Source organism: Xyrauchen texanus, chromosome 11, assembly GCF_025860055.1.
Source record: "Xyrauchen texanus isolate HMW12.3.18 chromosome 11, RBS_HiC_50CHRs, whole genome shotgun sequence".
Taxonomy (NCBI): domain Eukaryota; kingdom Metazoa; phylum Chordata; class Actinopteri; order Cypriniformes; family Catostomidae; genus Xyrauchen; species Xyrauchen texanus.
In genome coordinates this window covers 5,812,501-5,831,000 of record NC_068286.1, presented here as the reverse complement: position 1 = coordinate 5,831,000, position 18,500 = coordinate 5,812,501, and the positions used below count along the sequence as shown (strand labels likewise).

Sequence of the window (18,500 nt, the reverse complement as noted above, 5' to 3'; positions counted from 1 at the left end):
CAAGTCTTATGGATTACTTTTATGCTGCCTTTATGTGCTTTTTGAGCATTGGTCACCATTCACTTGCATTGTATAGACCAACAGAGCTGAGATATTATTCAGAAAAATTAATCTGGAATAGCATGAGGGTGAGTAAATGAGCATTTTCAACAATAGCGACTAGTGAAAACATCCTGTTATAAATTTTTTAGTTGGTCTATAAAATGTTAAATCAAATTCCAAAAGACTAAGTAGCAATACTTTTACAAACAGGTGAGAAAGGAAGCGCTAGAAAGGAAGCGCTACAAAAATAAATGTTAATTTTTGCTTTGTCTCATAATTTTATGTAACAGTACTTTGAAATATACATTTTATAATGAGAGCCATTCCTATTAAAAACTTGTATATACACTGCATATTTAAATCATTGGGTAGTGGATTCAAACTGAAATCTTCAGACTTGATTTTCACCACCCTCTGATCACTGCCTTCCCTCCGATTAGACAAGATTAGCTAATAAGATTACACTGACCTGCAGTAACACAGGCCATTACAAGTACTATATAAATTACAACATGTATCAAGGTAAATAACAACAACAAAAGGAGAGCGTTTGCGTGTCAGAAAAAAAAAACATGTTTTATTAAATTACTCAGGGTAACATCTACAGAAAGCGACAGAGACGTTGGTCTTAGCGGGGTGCTAGAGTGGTACACGGCCTTCCTTCAGTAATCACATTCAGGAACACTTTATCGGGTATTCACCTGAAGAGCAAATGAGAGGCAATTATTGTTGGTTCAAAGCAATTAAAGTCAATGTATTCTGAGCTTGTCATTGTTAAAGGAGTTCTTTAGATTTGTTTTGAAAAAATATGCTAATTTTGTTAGCAATAAAGGGATAGTTCACCCAAAAATGAATTCTGAGACCATCCAAGTTCATTTTCATCTTTTTCCATGCAATGAAAGTGAATGGTGACTGAGGCTCACACTCTACCCAACATCTCCTTTTTCACGGACTGGGAGTAAATGATGAGCCATTTTCAGTGAACTATCCCTTTAAGTATTTACTTTAGTAGACTAATTGGATGTGACAAATCACTCACAAGATCATCAATCTTCAGGATGCTGCGGACTGTTTCCGTGGCGAGGGTGAGCGCGCTGATGGAGACGAGCAGAGGCTGAACTACCAGCTCCTCTAGGATGTTTGAGATCCCACCCTGAAAAACAGACAGAGACATTACACACCTCCATTACCTGCTAGCAGTTGCAGGTGTCTGTCTGTAGGAGGCACTAAAGAGCAGGTTGTTTAAAGTCTAACCTTGCGGACATTAATCCCAGCCATTATCTCCCCCTGCGCATGTCTATTACGCAGCTCCGTAACCGTGGAGATGGGATTAAGACCAGCGTTCTCTGCCAGAGTGGAGGGAATGACCTCGAGGGCATCGGCATAGGCACGCACACAGTACGCCTCCATGCCACTCAGTGAACGAGAATATTCTGCCAACCTCAGTGCCAGCTCGATCTCTGGTGCTCCACCGCCGGCAATCAGAGCTCTGCAAGACCGAAGTTAATGAACTGATAAGCTCTAAAAGGTTTCACACCACTAATTATTGAATCTTTGTAATGAGTCCATTTCCATAATTTTGTTTCGAGAATGTAGTATTATTGCCATCTCATAACAAGAGGTAAAAAAATCTGGGTTCTAGTGTGGCACTTACAAAAGTGAATGGGGCCAATTTTTGAATGTTAAAATACTCACTTTTTCAAAAGCATAGCCACAAGACATAAAAATGCACGTTAACATGATTTTAGTGTAATAAAATCACCAACCATTTTTGTGTAGTTAAAGCCAATTTTACAACTTTGTTGTCATGACGATGTGATGTCAGCAAAGTCTAAAACGACCATAAATATTATGATATACATACCTTCACAGCTCAAATAATACATGAGATTTAACAGAATAATTAATGTAAGTGATTTTATAAAATTATAAGCTTCACATTTCTGCCTATAAACCCTCCAAAATTGGCCCCATTCACTTCAATTGTAAGTGACTCTGTAACCTAGAGGAGTTGAAATACATTTATGTGGTAATCAACATCGTCACAAATGCTGTCGACTGAGATTAACTTGTATTGAACCCAGAATATTCCTTTATATCTCATCTGTCAAGTAACCAAAACTCTGGACTGAAAAAAGCGGTCCTTGGAACAAAATAAATATATATATATATATCTCTTTACTTCTTTTTGACGAGGCAGCGGATGACGCAGAGGGCGTCATGGATGGATCGCTCTGCTTCCTCAATCACCAGCTTGTTAGAACCGCGGACCACAATACTGACGGTCTTTCCGGGATTGGCAACCCCTGTAATCTACAGACATGTAAACACAAGCCCAAATCAAACTCTGCATTCATTACACAGAAAGAGTAATCCAAGCCTGCACAGAATATCAATTACAGTTTCATTCGTAGAACCAAAAAGATGATGTTTGTCCACAAGGCCAGGTGACACTAAATACATTTTCAAGTGAGTCTAGCAAAACTCATGTTAACTTTAAACTACAACGAGGATCAGAACGCTTCAGTCCACATTCTAGGTTATAAAAATGTGAAATCTGAAGGACATTCTCACCTTCACCAGTTTGCCTGATCCGTCCAGGCTGACCTCTTCTGCCAGCTCAGCTGTGCCCAACATCTCTGGAGTGAACTGGTCAATGTGAGCTATGGGTTTGGTACCAATAGTCTGACGAGAGTGGATAAAAAGGGAGCAAGTTAAATAGCAGACAAAAGCGATGTCAGATATAGGCCTTGTCTAGTGGCTTCAAGACAACTGTTCTGGTCATCTTTAGAGTCTGGCTGAGAGCGCTTCAGCTGGATGTACCTTGCAGATGAACTCAATCTCGTCCCTCTCGATGTCCTTTATCACCATGATCTTCATCTTATTGAGGAAGTGCAAGGCCAGATCACTCAGAGCATCTCTGAGAAACACACATTCACAAACATCATGAGAACCTCTCATTTACCACCTCATGATTTCCACCAATTATAATTCCGAATGAGAGAATTTAGAAACATTAAATCACAGCATATTAAAGATCTCTCACCATTTAGGGTTAGGTAAAAATATTAATTTTTACTTCTGTTTTGGTTGTGCTGATTATTTTTTCAGTTAAATAGAGCTGTTCAGATTGTAGTTCCCAATATATATATATATTGGAGTGGTGGTGGCGTAGTGGTGTAAAGCACATAACTGGTAATCAGAAGGTTGCTGGTTCAAACCCCACAGCCACCACCATTGTGTCCTTGAGCAAGGCACTTAACTCCAGATTGCTCTGGGGGGATTGTCCCTGTAATAAGTGCACTGTAAGTCACTTTGGATAAAAGTGTTTGCCAAATGCATAAATGTAAATATATATCTCAGCTCTGTTGGTCCATACAATGCAAGTGAATGGTGACCAGAACTTTGAAGTTCAAGAAAGCACAAAGGCAGCATAAAAGTACTCCATAAGACTCCAGTGGTTTAATCCATGTCTTCATAAGCAGTTACTTTAATGCAACCTTTATGTGCTTTTTGAAGCTTCAAAATTTTAGTCACCATTCACTTGCACTATGGACAAACAGAGCTGAGATATTCTTCTAAAAATCTTTATTTGTGTTGAGGAGAATTGAGTCAGTCATACACATCTGGAATAGCATGAGGGTGAGTAAATGAGGGAATTTTCACTGTTGGGTGAACAACAGTGAAAACAAGTTTTAAAATGAATATTTACATAATGCACAAAGTTAGAAGGTTCCTGTATAATTTACAGCATTAAATTAATATCCAGTGTGTGCCCCTCCTTACACCTCTGTTTGTGGTGCTAGTGTACCTCAGAATAGATTTCTGGATGAGCAGCACATTACAGCCAGCTTTCTTAATCTGCTTAATGAGGTTGAGGATGTAGGCTCTCTCTTCACGTAGAACGCGGTCCATCTGAGCATAGTCTGACACCACAATCTGGTTGTCCATCTGTCCACAAACACACCAACAACTAAATCCATGACCATTTCTTTGAAACCAAGGCATACTGAAGATTATCAAACATTATCTCTTATTCAAAAAATGTAAAAGAAAATAATCTATATTCAAAACCATGGTCAAAAACACAGCCGTAAGTAAAAGGCTTTTAGAACAGTGACTACTGCAGAATGCATGCGATCACATACATCAGTTTTGGGAGGGGACAGGCAAAACTGTATCAGGCCGATTTTGGCCTTCTCCACACGGGACAGTCCGGAGTTCACCACCCTCTGAGTCAACACAAGACCATCCACCAGCTCACAATCATCAATGGTCCCTCTGCAAACATACACGACACAAAGATTCAACAGGGCTGGGTGGCATCAAATATTTTATTATATGAAATTAGCCAACATAATGTGGTGCATTAAAATAAGATGATATAAAGCAGGGGTGCCCAATACGTCGATCGCGATATACCAGTCGATTGCAAACGCAATGCTGGTAGATCGCACAAAATGTAAATGTATTTCGTTAAATTTTAATACAAATAAATATTAATGTTTTTCCATATTTTAGTTTCTATCTGACTTGCACTTGACGAGTACATTTTGACCGAGATTTGGCGAGATTTTTGTTTATTCAGTTGCCATGACAACTAGGTTCACGCCTTCCAAGGGCTTCTGAGAACAGAGCGCGAAATTGCGATGCTAGCAGTTTTTGAGGCTAGCTACCAGCAGCTAATGCCCGGACTATACAAAACTGTCTGATTCAATTCCGTGCAAGTCATCAGAATAAGGTGAATGCCCTGGCTATTTTTTTATATTGTGCAGTAGGTGTTTTGGGTTTAGAGTTAAAATTGAATGATATCAACAATGAACATTATTATATATTTTTTTAATTAATTAGAAGATGAATTCCATGTAGGCATAAATGCAGTAGTCCCAACAAGCCTTTTTTTTTTTTTTTTTAAACAAAACTGTTTTTTTAGTTGGTAGATCGTATTGAGTTGGTCATTTAAAAGTAGATCATCACGTAAAAAAGTGTGTGCACCCCTGATATAAAGTATCAATGCTGAGATGATTAACTATTTATTAACATTTATTCTCTAAGATTTACACTGCTGTACAGAGCAGAGGTAGACCGATCTACCGCAATTTTTCTTATTCCTCCGTGGCCAACGCTGGAGGATTCTGACCTATTAGTATGGCTTGATTATACAGTATAACAGCGGCCTTCAGAGGTGAAATAAATCACATGGGGTTTGGTTGAATCTAAATCGGTTTTCATTGACAATATTCATCCATGTTATCCTGACTTCAATTTTGAATACTTGATTATCTAATTCAATTTGAAAAAAGATGTATTGAAGCGAGGGCATGCAAAAAAGAAATATTTATAAATATATGGAAATGTGCCCAGTCAGCACATACATCGTGTCTCCAACTTTATACCTTTTGAATAATGATGAACATTAATCCTCAATAAGCCTCAACTGGTTGAATATTTATATATTCAAAACTTTTAATTTGATGAATATATTGTTTATAAAAAGGTTAATTTATACTTAAATATTGAGCATTGTAACGAAGCCAAATCTCTGTATTTTCAAGATGACAGCCCTTTGTGTGTTTTGGGCTTGTTTACAGTTAAAATCCTGCATTTTGTATCAAATCACAAATTTTTTTCTTTTGTCAATTTTGGTTGAACAATAAACTGCATCTGGGATTTTATTACTTTTGTACTTTTTAGCCTCTATGTCTGTGCCATTGTCTATGTCATTGTATGGAAAGAAATTGTTTTTCAAAACTATCTACTGATTAATCGTTATCTGCGTTTTCCAGCACCGTAGTCAACGGTATCTGCAAAATCCACTATCGGTCGACCTCATAGTGTTAGCATAGTGTTCTCAATCTTCCCTTTTGATGCCTTGCTCTTCCATGGGCCGCTCTTATGTCTCACCCGAGTTTCTTTGTGATGTTGATGTTGCGGAGGTCGACACCGGTGGCTGTTGTGGGGTCGATGACCCTCATGACAGCGTCGACGCTCATGGGTGCGAGCAGACTGGAGTATTGAGACACAACTTTGGAGCACAGGGAGGTGGTGGCGCTGTTCAACAGAGTCTCTCGGTCACTAAGCTGCACCGGCTGACTCATGGAGGTCAGGATCTCCACACCTTTCTCTACAGCCTTCTGAAATGACTCAGAAATGATGGTCGGATGGATACCTGCCAGGAAACACAGAAATTCAGCACTTTCATGCAACCTTTATAATTATTAGCACAAATATGACTTTAGCAACAACTTGGCCTTACCTTTCTGTAGCAGTTTAGTACAAGAATCAAGAAGAGCTCCAGCAATCACCACCACTGATGTGGTGCCATCACCAGCCTCGATATCCTGAGCTTTAGACAGCTCCACCATCTGAAAACACAGTGAAATATCCCCATTATAGTCAAACTATAGCCTCAAATTGTGGCAATTTCTAAGTTCTATATCATTGAACCGGATGAATGCTCAAGCGCTAATCAACTACGGGCCATGCCAAATGCTTTTCATCAAGAACCACCAACCTATCAGTAGATGTTATAATAAAAAACTAAATTGTGATTGGCATATCCCTAGTTTATACGCCAAGACCCTTAAACGCATACCTCGGTTCTTTTGTGACCTGGAAGCTCATTCCACCACCTTTACCTCATTAATTTTTTTGGAGTTTGTTCCCACAACTCTTTGGCATTCCTCAACCTCTTTAATAGTGTGTAACACACACACACACACATCAAAAAATATATATATTATTATATTATGTGTTCCTCACCCACACCTATCATATCGCTTCTGAAGATATGGATTTATCCACTGGTGTCGTATGGATTACTTTTATGCTGCCTTTGTGGTTTTTGGAGCTTCAAAGTTCTGGTCACTATTCACTTGCTTTGTATGGACATACAGAGCTGAAATATTCTTCTAAAAATCTTTGTTTGTGCCCTCTAGAAGAAAGGAAGTGATACACATCTGGAATCTCACGAGGGTGAGGAAATGATGAGAATTTTCCTTTTTGGGTGAACTATTTCTTTAAGTACCAAATGTGTATCATGCCACGGTCCAAATCATTGAGGTCACATTTTTTCTCCATTCTGATGGTTGATGTGAACATAACTGAAGCTCCTGACTTGTATCTGGATGATTTTATGCACTGCTGCCACACGATAGGCTGATAAGATAATCTCATGGATGATTGTTGGTGTCAGACGGGCTGGTTTGAGTATTTCTGGGATTTTCACTCACAACAGTCTCTAGAATTTACTCTGAATGGTGCCAAAACAAAAAACATCCAGTGAGGGGCAGTTCTGTGTATGGAAACACCTTGTTGATGAGGTCAACAGAGAATGGCCAGACTGGTTTGAACTGACAAAGTCTACAGTAACTCAGATAACCACTCTGTACAATTGTGCTGAGCAGAATATAATATCAGATTGCGGTTCTGAGGTGCGGGGTGGTGCTGTTTTGGCAGCACAAGGGGGACCTACACAATATTAGGCAGGTGGTTTTAATGTTGTGGCTGATCAGTGTATTTAGACTGAAAAAGTGCCTGAGAAAATACATGTGTAGCTTAATATGTGTATGGCAGTACACGGACCATATATCAGCAAATATTCTATTTTTCAAATTGTCTTTTAAATGCTTTAAAAACTTGACACTATCTGGACATTTTGAGACAGACACGCGTGTCCAGGTCTCTAAAGATTCAAGTATGTAATAATGTTTGATTAAACAGCAGTGCATTTAAAGGCTAAACATGGCTGTCAGATTATCATTGACATATGCCTTATGGTGATGTTGTCACCTAATTAATATTTATGAGACAAGCTGATAAGGTTTATAATTTATTCCCAAATTTTCAGATCGGAACAGTAACTCACCATCTTAGCTGCTGGGTGCAGCACCTGCATCTGTTTAAGGATAGTGGCTCCGTCATTAGTGATGGTGACGTCTCCCTTCCCATCCTGAATCTGCAACAACAGCGACATACACATCCACTCAGTGCACGGGAACCACAAAAGATACAGAACTTTAAATCAGTCAGGAGACAACTATACCATTTTATCCATGCCCTTAGGGCCCAGACTCGTCCTGACGGCATCAGCGACAGCTGTCAATCAAAAGACAAGATCAATCGTCACACCTGCTGCCACACCCATAACACAATGCACAACTGCTATACAGTCATATGAGCAGTAAGTAACTTAAGTAACATGTGTTTAACAACACGAGTTCAAACACAATGCCTGAAAAAGACTTATAAGGACGCAAATCAGTGCGCATATGACATGAACTGAGCTTAAAACGTGCAAGAGGTTAATACGCAGCTTTAAATGACTTTAAATACAGCATATATTGATTCGTGTGTCCAGTGCAAAGCATAACATGGAAAGCAGCAGAATAATATGCTGACAGTTACTGTATGTGAATCTCCAGAGGTAATTTCTCACCTTTTCCAGCACTAATGTTGCTGAAGCGGATCTGGGCGGGTTTGTCTCGGTCCACATACGCGCCTCCTTTGTTTTTAAAACTACTTGCAGCGGATAAGGCCCCCGGCATGGTGGGCAATATTAATGTTGTTTTATTCTTCAGGAATCACCGAAGGAAACTAATATTCCCTGGTCTCTCTAGGTCGCCTGTGCTGTTCGGATGGGTTCAGATGAATCTCGGCTCTGAAATCCCGAACAGAACCTTCCAGATTCACCGGTTGCGACGGAAGCTGAAAAAGGACCCCAAGCGCGACCGTGCGGACGCATGATGATGACGTCGACGACGGGTGTCTTCAAATATGCCATACTTGACAGATGCTGCAATAAGTCTGCTACGCCCCCACATAAGCATACAAGTTGCTTGGACTATATTATCATCGCGGTTCATATGCTTTAGGATAACATTCGTTTACATGTAAGTGTAGTTCGATATTGTGAGCTACCTTCATAACATGTGCGCTTGACTTGGACACGCATGGTAGAAGCCGGTGTCACTGTGATCGTGTAATAAAGGTAAGCTAGAGGAAAGCTTTTGTCTTACTGAACTTCTCTGGGCGTTCAGTCCTAAAGGAATGAAATAGGATCTTCAGCTGAGTGAATTGAAATTCTGGGGAACAGCTGAAAATATAATTAATTTTAGTTCACCTTATTTTATTCCTACAGGATTCCCATTAGGATCGGTTCCAATGTATGCTCTAAATTCTGTTAGTATTCCCTTAGATTTTCAAGATTATTTATCTCTGACTTCTGTGTGATATGTGATGCATGTACTGTTTTTTAGTGAGACATTGTCAGCTCATTATTTACGCAACCTCATGCCATTGCAGATGTGTGTGACTTTCTATCTTCTGCAGAACACAAATGAAGATTTTTAGAAGAGTATTTAAGCTCTGTTGGTTCTTACAATGCAAGTAAATGGTGGCCAGAATTTTTAACCTAAAAAAAAAGCACATAAAGGCTGTTGGAAAGTAATCCATATGACTCCAGTAGTTTAATCCATGTCTTCTGAATTCCCAATTCCAAATGCACTCGAAGACCTCGTGGTGGCGTAGTGACTCGCCTCTATCTGGGTGGCAGAGGACGAATCTCGGTTGCGTCTGAGACAGTCAATCCGCGCATCTTGTCCCGTGGCTTGTTGAGTGCGTTACCGTGGAGACATGGCGTGTGTGGAGGCTTCATGCTATTCTCTGTGGCATCCACGCACAACTTACCATGCGCCCCATTGAGAACAAGAACCACTAATCACGAACACGAGGAGGTTACCCCATGCGATTCTACCCTCCCTAGCAACCAGGCCAATATGGTTGCTTAGGAGACCTGGCTGGAGTCACTCAGCTCACCTTGGATCTGAACTCGAGGCTCCAGGGGTGTTAGTCAGCGTCAATTCTTGCTGAGCCACCCAGGGCAGGCCCTTATTTCGATTATTTATTTGTATTTGTTTTTACAAAGAGTCACTTACAATGGAAATAAATGGGGCCAGTCCATTAAATGCTAAAATGCTAATTATAGCCACATGACATAAACCGTATTCATGGTAACATGGTTTTAGTGTGATAAAATTACATCCCTCATCTGTGTAACGTTATATCCAATATTACAACTTCTTACCTTCTAATCCCATTATTGGATTTAACTTTATATATAAAAGGTAAGTCAGCGATTTTATCGCACTAAAATCACAATAACGTGCATATTGTTCACGTCTTGTGGCTATACTTTGGAAACGATGAGGATTTTAGTGTTTATGGATGGACACCATTCACTTCCATTGTAAGTGCATTACTGCAACAGATTTGTTTTTAATAAAAGAGGGACGAGTAGATCTTGCATTGCAGTAAACATTATGCCAAAGATTCTGTTGATTGAGCATTACCTAGGGGTTATTTATGTTTCATATAATATAAAATAATGGAGTGGATTCAATTTGACCCATAACCAGGAAGCCCATCAAATGTTCTTATAACAAGAAAGGCAGAAAGACTGAATAATAAATTTGACATAATACCTCCCTTTATTTGCTTCAATTTGTATTTGCACTATGTATTAGGATATGAATTTTTGGAATGCTCTTTATTCATACTATGAAGAAAATAAGGAGCATCATTCTGTCTCTCTCTCCCTCTTCTCAGCAGTATGCTTGCCCTCAAAGAGAAAGATCGACCCATTGTAAGAAAGCTGTTTGACGCTGGCTGCTGTGCGAGATGTGTTCTCCGGTTCTGTTGTGTAGGGACCTACTCATCTTACAGACAACCCTACGAGGTCACTGTTAACCTCTGTTATGCATTGATAGAAAAACTCTACTATATATGAATGCAAAACAGTTTGAATGTGTTTTGTATTAAAGGGGTAGTTCACCCAAAAATGGAAATTCTCTCATCATTTACTCACCCTCATGCCATCCCAGATGTGTTTGACTTTCTTTCTTCTGCAGAACACAAATGAAGATTTTTAAGAGAATATCTCAGCTCTGTAGGTCCAGAAGGTGGTGGCCAGAACTTTGAAGCTCAATAAAGCACATAAAGGCAGCATAGAAGTAATCCATTTGACTCCAGTGGTTTAATCCATGTGTTCAGAAGTGATATGATAGGTGTGGGAGAGAAACAGATCAATATTTAAGTCCTTATTTTACCACAACTCTCCACTTTCATGTTCTTCTTCTTTTGTTTTTGACTATTTACATTCTTTGTGCATATCGCCACCTACTGGTCGGCGCTGGTCAATGGTGGAGATTTATAGTAAAAAAGGACATAATGTGAATCCTGTTCTCACCCACACCTATCATATCACTTCTGAAGACATGGATTAAACCACTGGAGTCAGGTGGATTACTTTTATGCTGCCTTTATGTGCTTTATGGAGCTTCAAAGTTCTGGCCACCATTTACTTGCATTGTATGAACCTACAGAGCTGAGATATTCTTCTAAAAATCTGCAGAAGAAAGAATGTCATAGACATCTGGGATGGCATAAGGGTGAATAAATGATGAGAGAATATGTTTTTTTTTTGGGGTGAACTATTCCAGTAATGTTCTTTTACTTTGCAGGATATACATAGAGAGCTTTTCGCCTTCATCGGCGAGGAAAACCGCAAGTCCCATGATGCATCTGATCAGGGTCAGTCCGAGGACCCGCCGAAGAAACGCATGAAAATAGAAGACAACGGCAGCCTGGAAGATTCTGTCACTCCAGCAGAGCCAAAGACAGTTTCGGATATTTGTCCGGTGTGTCTCGGAGTACTGCAGCACTTCTGTGATCACACTTATGCTAAACAGGTACAACGGATTACTGAGCATTCAGTGTGAAAATCACCCATTAAATTCAGTACATTTAAAGGAATAATTCACCCCAAAAATGTCATCATTTACTCCTGCTTTTCCAAACCCATATGAGATATTTTGCAGAATGCTGCGGTCACTGTTTTTATTTGTCTGCAGGTGTCCGATGCTGTGAAGAAAGAGCAGTATGAGTTTGACCGTCTGGTACTGACCGTCTCTCTTCCTGCTCAGCTCTCCGTCCGAGAGGTCAGTCACACTTCCACACGTGACCACTGTATAATGTGACTTATTATAATAGTCTCTCTCTCTCTGTCTTGCTACAGCACTCTTGCTGGTTACACATCAAACGGGAAGTCAGGTACGTGCATTCGTGAGCAGAACATGTTTGCCTTCAGTGCTCGCAAACGCAGTTTGCTAGAACCTCGTGAGGTTTTGTGTTTCCAGGGAGAAGAGCATGTGTTTGGGGAAAGATGATGTCATCCAGGTAAAGGATGCCTTCAAGTGGGCCGTACAGGGAAAGATCGGCCAGGACCTGGGCGCTGATGTGCTGGCCAATGTATGACTCTCCTTAGACCATGTAAACACAGGAGTATTTTTCCCTTATTCTCTTTTTATTTAGTCCATCATCTGTCTGTTCTCTGATCTGTAGAGTGCATTTGAAGTGAGTGTCGGGTTTACACACCCAGAAACAGATGAAGACTGTCATTTTCTGTAAGTATTAAAAATAATCCATTTTTGAGCTTATCGGTATGCCGATGGTTAATAATTGGCTTATAAATATCGGTGGCCGATACGTCAGTGCATCCCTAGCATTGGAAGAATAAACAAATCAAAATCAGTTATATAAAATGGATCATTTCTCCTCAATTCTGAGTGGATGAGCCACGATTGAAGCCATTGTACAATGCAGACAAACACACACCTGCCAAAAATGATGGCAAAAGAACAATCCCTTAACTGTGATAAAAGCCCTGTGATGCTCAGCACTTCACGACATATCGCTTTAATTTATGCAGATCTTGTCTTTCTTTCTCTTTTGCAGGGCGACCATTTGTCCAGATTGTTTCAAACCCACCAAAAACAAATTGGTATGATTGTTGTCTGTAGTAGTAAACAAAAGTTTTCATTGTCTCTGAATGTTATTTATTTTGTGCTGGTTTAATCATGGGTGGGGAATAATAATGGTAACCATTAATATCATAGCCTAACATTTTATGATCTAATTAAATCTCATATATATATATAATCAAGTCCCGCCCCTCATTATTTCCCACAAAAAATTCTGTTTTAATCAGAACTAAGTCTAATTATGCAAGTTGTGCATAATAACCGTAATAAGGTATTTCCTACCATCGGAGCAATTCAAGCTTGAAGTACCTTGTTTTCAGCAGGGGGCAGTAAACAAAACTCCAGCCGTGCAGGCAACTAATCACATGTTGTTCAATGGCTTCTAAAGCCACTTTTAGTATTGTCTTATCAATGCTTTACTCGTCTGCCACAATAATGTTATGTATTTATTATGTACAGCCGCTCCTCCCCGGGCGGACCGGAGTCAGACCCACGACCCCCGGCAGAAAGAACACCCCCTCTGCATTCATGGTGACTCCTGGGGACACTCCTCCGCCCCTGGCAGCGGCTCCATCGCTCCAGGCGGTCGGGGAGTCCAGTCCCCACTCGCCTTGCGGACGGCGGCCGTTCACCGCATCCATGTGGTCGGTCTACTCCATCCCCCGGCGGATGGCAGCGACGCTCCCCCGGATGGACAGCAGTGTCGAGGACTTCGCGACAGGCATCCCTCCTCCTTCCCGGGTTTCGGCACCAGTGTAACATAGTTCAATGAAAAGGAGGCGGCGAGAACCGGCTTGGCAATATAAATAATATTTTAATTATAAACTTAAAAGACAAACACACACGACGGACATGTCCGTAACGATCTCTCTCTCCCGCACCACCGCCTGCAGTCGGCCTTTATCCCTCTCGGAGGCTTGATTAGCCTGATAAGGGACCGGGTGTGTAGAATCACGACCCGCCCCGCCCTCCACCCTGCCACAGTGATGTTTATAATTTTATAAATGGCAATTGCATTAATTATTCTGATAAACTCATGTTTTATTTTGAGCTGTAAAGTTGTTAAAATTGTCATTATTGCAGTCGTTTTAGGGTTTGTTTACATTACATCGTCATGGTAACAAAGTTGTAAAGTTGGCTATAGCTTTAAACAGAAAAGGGAAGAAATTGATTTTATCACACTAAAATCATGTTAACATGCAAATTGTTTGTCATGTGGCTCTACTTTTGAAAAAGTGAGTATTTTAATGTTTACGGATTGGCCCCCATTCACTTCCATTGTAAGTGCCTCGCTGTAACAGCGAATTATTTTTACTCTTAAGTCCTCGTGGTGGCGTAGTGACTCAATCCGGGTGGCAGAGGATGAATCTCAGTTGCCTCCGCATCTGAGACCGTCAATCCGCGCATCTTATGTGGCTTGTTGAGTGCGTTACCATGGAGACATAACGCATGTGGAGGCTCAGACTATTTTCCACGGCATCCACGCACATCTCACCACTTGCCCCACCGAAAGTGAGAACCACTAATCGTGACCACGAGGAGGTTACCCCATGTGACTCTACCCTCCCTAGCAACCGGGCCAATTTGGTTGCTTAGGAGACCTGACTGGAGTCACTCGGCATGCCCTGGATTTGACTCGCAACTCTACTCGCTGAGCTATCCAGGCCCCATTTTTTGCTTTTTTAAGAAAAGGAGGAGCAAGTAAAAATACATTTGTGTGTTAATCAATATTATTCTTCAAATGCTGTCGTTTGAGCTTAACTTGTATTGAAGCTTGAATATTCCTGTAATGATTATATTCCAAATAATTGTTTATTTGTGGGCCTTTCTCGACTAATATTGATGTGTATGTATGTATATATATATATATATACGATTAATTGCGATTTAACTCGATTAATTAATCAGCATATCTTAATCGATTGACAGCTCTAGTTGTGACTGCTGTTTCCCAACAAATTTAAACACTTCACTGGATCCACCTTATTAAATCTATGGAAATGAATATAATTTACTCTGTGTTGAAACGTTTTGGAGATTAAATGTAAGTTTTAGTTTTCTCTGTGTCCCGCAGTCTATCTTCACCAGGATGGCGGTGGTGAAATCTCTAGAAAAGATCTCTGATGAGAAGTTTAGCAGGTCAGTGTTTTGAGTTTTCTTCCGCACGTTGGTATGTTGGTATTTTTATAATCTCTGGTTTTGTGATCTGATTTATTCTATACAGACATTACCCCTGTCCACCGAAGAAACCAAAAACTACGTGTACAGCACTGGACACCACATGTCTCCACAATTCTGTCTTTATAGCAGGTACATCCAAACCAGTACTAAAACTTAAGGTTGCAATGTGCTGATGGGTATACAAATACAAAGTCTCTCTCTCTCTCTCTCTCTGTCTCTCTGTCTGTCTGCAGGTCGGTATAATAAGTTTTCTCGGGAGCTTCCACAGACACCGTGGGTGATCGATGGAGAGAGACGGATGGAGGGATCCGTGGAGGAGCTGATCGCTGCTCCTCTCCTCTTCTCGTTCAGAGCTGACGGTGAGTGTTTGTGAATGTGATTCCTGTGTCAAATGATCTTCAACGTGCAGTAGGAGGTTTACTGTTGTCTCTCTTGCATTCAGGTTTTAACTTCTCATCATCAGGACGAGAGGATGTGGACGTGAGGACTCTTGGAAATGGTAAAAAATAAAGTTATATTTACACACGCAAACATGTACTTGCTGTTTGGTTTCTTAAAGGGAATATTCCGGGTTCGATACATGTTAAGCTCAATCGACAGCATTTGTGGCATTACCACCAAAATGTACTTTTCTTAAAAAAATTGGGCCGGGGTAGCTCAGCGAGTAAAGACGCTGACTCGAGTGACTCCAGACAGGTCTCCTAGGCAACCAAATTGGCCCAGTTGCTAGGGAGGGTAGAGTCACATGGGGTAACCTCCTCGTGGTTGCCATAATGTGGTTCTCGTTGCGCGCGGATGCCACGGAGAACAGCGTGAAGCCTCCACACGCGCTATGTCTCCACGGTAACACGCTTAACAAGCCACATGATAAGATGCGCGGATTGACGGTCTCAGACGCGGAGGCAACTGGGATTCGTCCTCCGCCACCCGGATCGAGGCGAGTCACTACGCCACCACGAGGACCTAGAGCGCATTGAGAATTGGGCGCTCCAAACTGGGGAGAAAAGGAGAGAAAATCCCCAAAAAGAAAAGAAGGGACGAGTCAAGTACATTTTTGTGGTAATCAACATTATCCCACAAATGTTGTCGATTGAGTTGATCCAGGAACAGTCCTTGAAGTATTGCAGAAATGGTGTAATATACAGATGTGCTTATGTAACTGTTTTTGGAAAGATATTTGTTATATTTGTCGTCCGTGTTCCTCAGGTCGGCCTTTCAGTATGGAGTTGTTGAACCCGCACCGAGTTAAATTGAACAGAACTGAGATCAAACAACTGCAGGAGGTAAAAAGCTTTTATGGATCTAGTAAACTGCTGTTTTGCTCGCAATACTTTGGGAGCCCAAACACATAAAGAGCATCTCTCTTATGGCCTAGTCACACCAAATACATATATTCAGCATTAAAACCATACATGACAAGATTTGAATAGAAAACTTCTCTAACCAGATAGCACATGTACATCTCTGGAGAGGTCTGTTTAAGATCTTTTCATCTGGAAAGCTTCACAATCTAATTAACATCTGCTAAACATCTTTTCAACTTTATGGATCTGTGCATTTCTCTCCTTGTCTTGCAGACGATCAACCAGTCATCTGACAAAATTAGAGTACGAGACCTACAGATTGTCACCAGGTGTGTGTGTGTGTGTGTTTTGTGTTCCACGGCAGAAAGTCATATGGGTATGGAACAACGTGAGTGTAAGTAAATGACGACAGAACCTTTTTGGGTGAACTGTCCCTTTAAGGAGTGCGTGTGTTCCTGTAGGGAAGCAACAAGTCGCATGAAAGAGGGCGAAGAGGCGAAGACGAAATCCTACAGCGCCCTCATCTGGACACACAAAGCCATCTCCAGCACTGATCTGGAGTTTCTGGAAAACATCAAGGTGTTCAATATCTGTCCATGATCTTAGACGCCTGCACAGGGCATCAGTGAAACAAGACGAGAGAGGTACTGATCACTGCTGTCTGTCTGTGTTTGTATGCGTGTAGGATTTGAAGATTGCTCAGAAGACCCCGTTGAGAGTCCTTCATCGCCGGCCGCTGGCGGTCCGACAGAGACTCATACACACTATGAGTTTTTCTTACCTGGACACGCACCATTTCACCTTAAAGCTCTGCACACAAGCGGGGACGTATCCTTAGACACACACATATTTGTTTATATCCTTGTGGAGACTTACGACTCACAATTATTGATCTAAGACTATGGAAGCCCATTTCCGGGACATGACAAAAATGGGTTAAATAGTCATAATTTGAGTCATAATAAGAATATCTCTAATAATTACAAGATACTGTACATTAAAAAAAAAACTATAAAATTCACAAGGTATAATGTACATCATATAATGTTCATTTGTGGTGCTTTCAATATAGCAAAGGGTGAATCTCTCCTTTTTGTTTTTATTAGCATTTTATTTTCATACTGTCCCAACGTTTTTGAAATTGGGTCAGTCAGAATTATGAGGTCAATATGACTTTGAATATAATAATTATGGCAGAGGATTTTATAATTATGACTTTTTATCTCAAAATGTGACCAAGTATCTCATGACTTAGCATAGCATGTGATGTGGTGGAAATGGGCTTCCATACAAAGCTAATTCTAAAACTAATATATAATGATTCTGAAACTTGGTTTTCCTTTAATGATTGAAACTAGTTACATAAAAGAGTTTGTGCACGGGGACTTTGGCCGCACTAAACCAAACCTCTGTGACCTCATGAAAACTGATGCTGATATCCTAGAGCTGGACGTCGAGGTCAGTTTCACTCTACATGTTTGTTTTTTGTACATGTAGGTTTGAATGCAGGGTGGAGGATTTTCAGCTTTAGTTGCACTTTATTTCATTCATTGAAAGATCACTAATATTTCTCCCACCTGTTTTTTGTTTCAGTCAGTAGATATCGACTGGCCTCCTGCGATTCCAGATTGACTTCCCATCTTGAAACGAGAATTATGAAGGAATTCTGGGGAATTGAGCTTAACACATAAAAAAAAAGCCTCACAATCCCCCCCAAAATACCCGTTGCAGTGTGAGAATAGCTCTGTGATAGCGCTTGGTTAGTTTGACAGCTGTATTTGTTGCATTATAAAACGAATCCTAATGCATTGTATTTTGTTAATAAAACAGCCTGATTTTGTTTAAGCTTGTTGTTGTCATGTTCCTCTTTCTTAGTGTAGTGGCTTTTGTAGTGTAATTGTCACATAAAAAAGTATTTAAAGTGGGGTGTAAGGTGAGCTTGCTAAATAGTTGAGGGTAAACGGACCCATTGAGTAAATTCTAGAGACTGTTGTGTGTGAAAATCCCAGAAATACTCAAACCAGCCCGTGTGGCACCAACAATCATCCATGTGATTATCTAATCGGCCAATCGTGTGGCCGCAGTGCATAAAATCAGTCAGATACGGGTCAGGAGCTTCAGTTAATGTTCACATCAACCATCAGAATGGGGAACA

The 18,500-nt window shown here is 40.6% G+C and overlaps 2 protein-coding genes across 3 annotated transcripts; one reads left to right on the top strand and one right to left on the bottom strand.

Annotated features, from left to right (window-relative positions):
* Positions 1 to 597: 597 nt before the first annotated feature.
* LOC127651865 (T-complex protein 1 subunit delta) lies at positions 598 to 8,753 on the bottom strand. Its single transcript, XM_052137900.1, has 13 exons — positions 8,480 to 8,753; positions 8,087 to 8,139; positions 7,910 to 7,999; positions 6,299 to 6,407; positions 5,947 to 6,211; positions 4,191 to 4,323; positions 3,854 to 3,993; positions 2,866 to 2,962; positions 2,617 to 2,727; positions 2,225 to 2,355; positions 1,297 to 1,531; positions 1,082 to 1,195; positions 598 to 743 (listed from the first exon to the last, which is right to left on the bottom strand). The coding sequence occupies exons 1-13, from the start codon at positions 8,586 to 8,588 to the stop codon at positions 729 to 731; spliced, it is 1,602 nt and encodes a 533-aa protein (XP_051993860.1). The 5' UTR covers positions 8,589 to 8,753; the 3' UTR covers positions 598 to 728.
* A 52-nt stretch (positions 8,754 to 8,805) lies between these two features.
* On the top strand, positions 8,806 to 18,173 carry pus10 (pseudouridine synthase 10). Of its 2 annotated transcripts, none has more exons than XM_052137903.1 (18): positions 8,806 to 9,031; positions 10,651 to 10,777; positions 11,562 to 11,789; positions 11,952 to 12,038; positions 12,116 to 12,150; positions 12,237 to 12,348; positions 12,442 to 12,503; positions 12,835 to 12,880; positions 14,935 to 14,999; positions 15,085 to 15,170; positions 15,275 to 15,400; positions 15,484 to 15,540; positions 16,248 to 16,324; positions 16,619 to 16,674; positions 16,807 to 16,924; positions 17,031 to 17,173; positions 17,704 to 17,803; positions 17,939 to 18,173. In XM_052137903.1, the coding sequence occupies exons 2-18, from the start codon at positions 10,652 to 10,654 to the stop codon at positions 17,975 to 17,977; spliced, it is 1,563 nt and encodes a 520-aa protein (XP_051993863.1). In that variant the 5' UTR covers positions 8,806 to 9,031; position 10,651; the 3' UTR covers positions 17,978 to 18,173. The 2 variants fall into 2 exon arrangements, with proteins under 2 accessions (XP_051993863.1, XP_051993862.1); XM_052137902.1 differs by having other exon boundaries at positions 10,648 to 10,777.
* The last annotated feature ends 327 nt before the right edge of the window (positions 18,174 to 18,500 follow it).

Excerpts from the sequence above, each read along its gene's own strand:
- LOC127651865 (XM_052137900.1), bottom strand. The coding sequence starts at position 8,588 with ATGCCGGGGGCCTTATCCGCTGCAAGTAGTTTTAAAAACAAAGGAGGC. Across the intron at positions 8,140-8,479 it reads CAACATTAGTGCTGGAAAAG|CTGTCGCTGATGCCGTCAGG; the intron begins GTGAGAAATTAC and ends TTTGATTGACAG. Across the intron at positions 6,212-6,298 it reads TACTAAACTGCTACAGAAAG|GTATCCATCCGACCATCATT; the intron begins GTAAGGCCAAGT and ends GTTTCCTGGCAG.
- pus10 (XM_052137903.1), top strand. The coding sequence starts at position 10,652 with ATGCTTGCCCTCAAAGAGAAAGATCGACCCATTGTAAGAAAGCTGTTT. Across the intron at positions 16,325-16,618 it reads AGATCAAACAACTGCAGGAG|ACGATCAACCAGTCATCTGA; the intron begins GTAAAAAGCTTT and ends CTTGTCTTGCAG. Across the intron at positions 16,925-17,030 it reads AGTTTCTGGAAAACATCAAG|GATTTGAAGATTGCTCAGAA; the intron begins GTGTTCAATATC and ends GTATGCGTGTAG.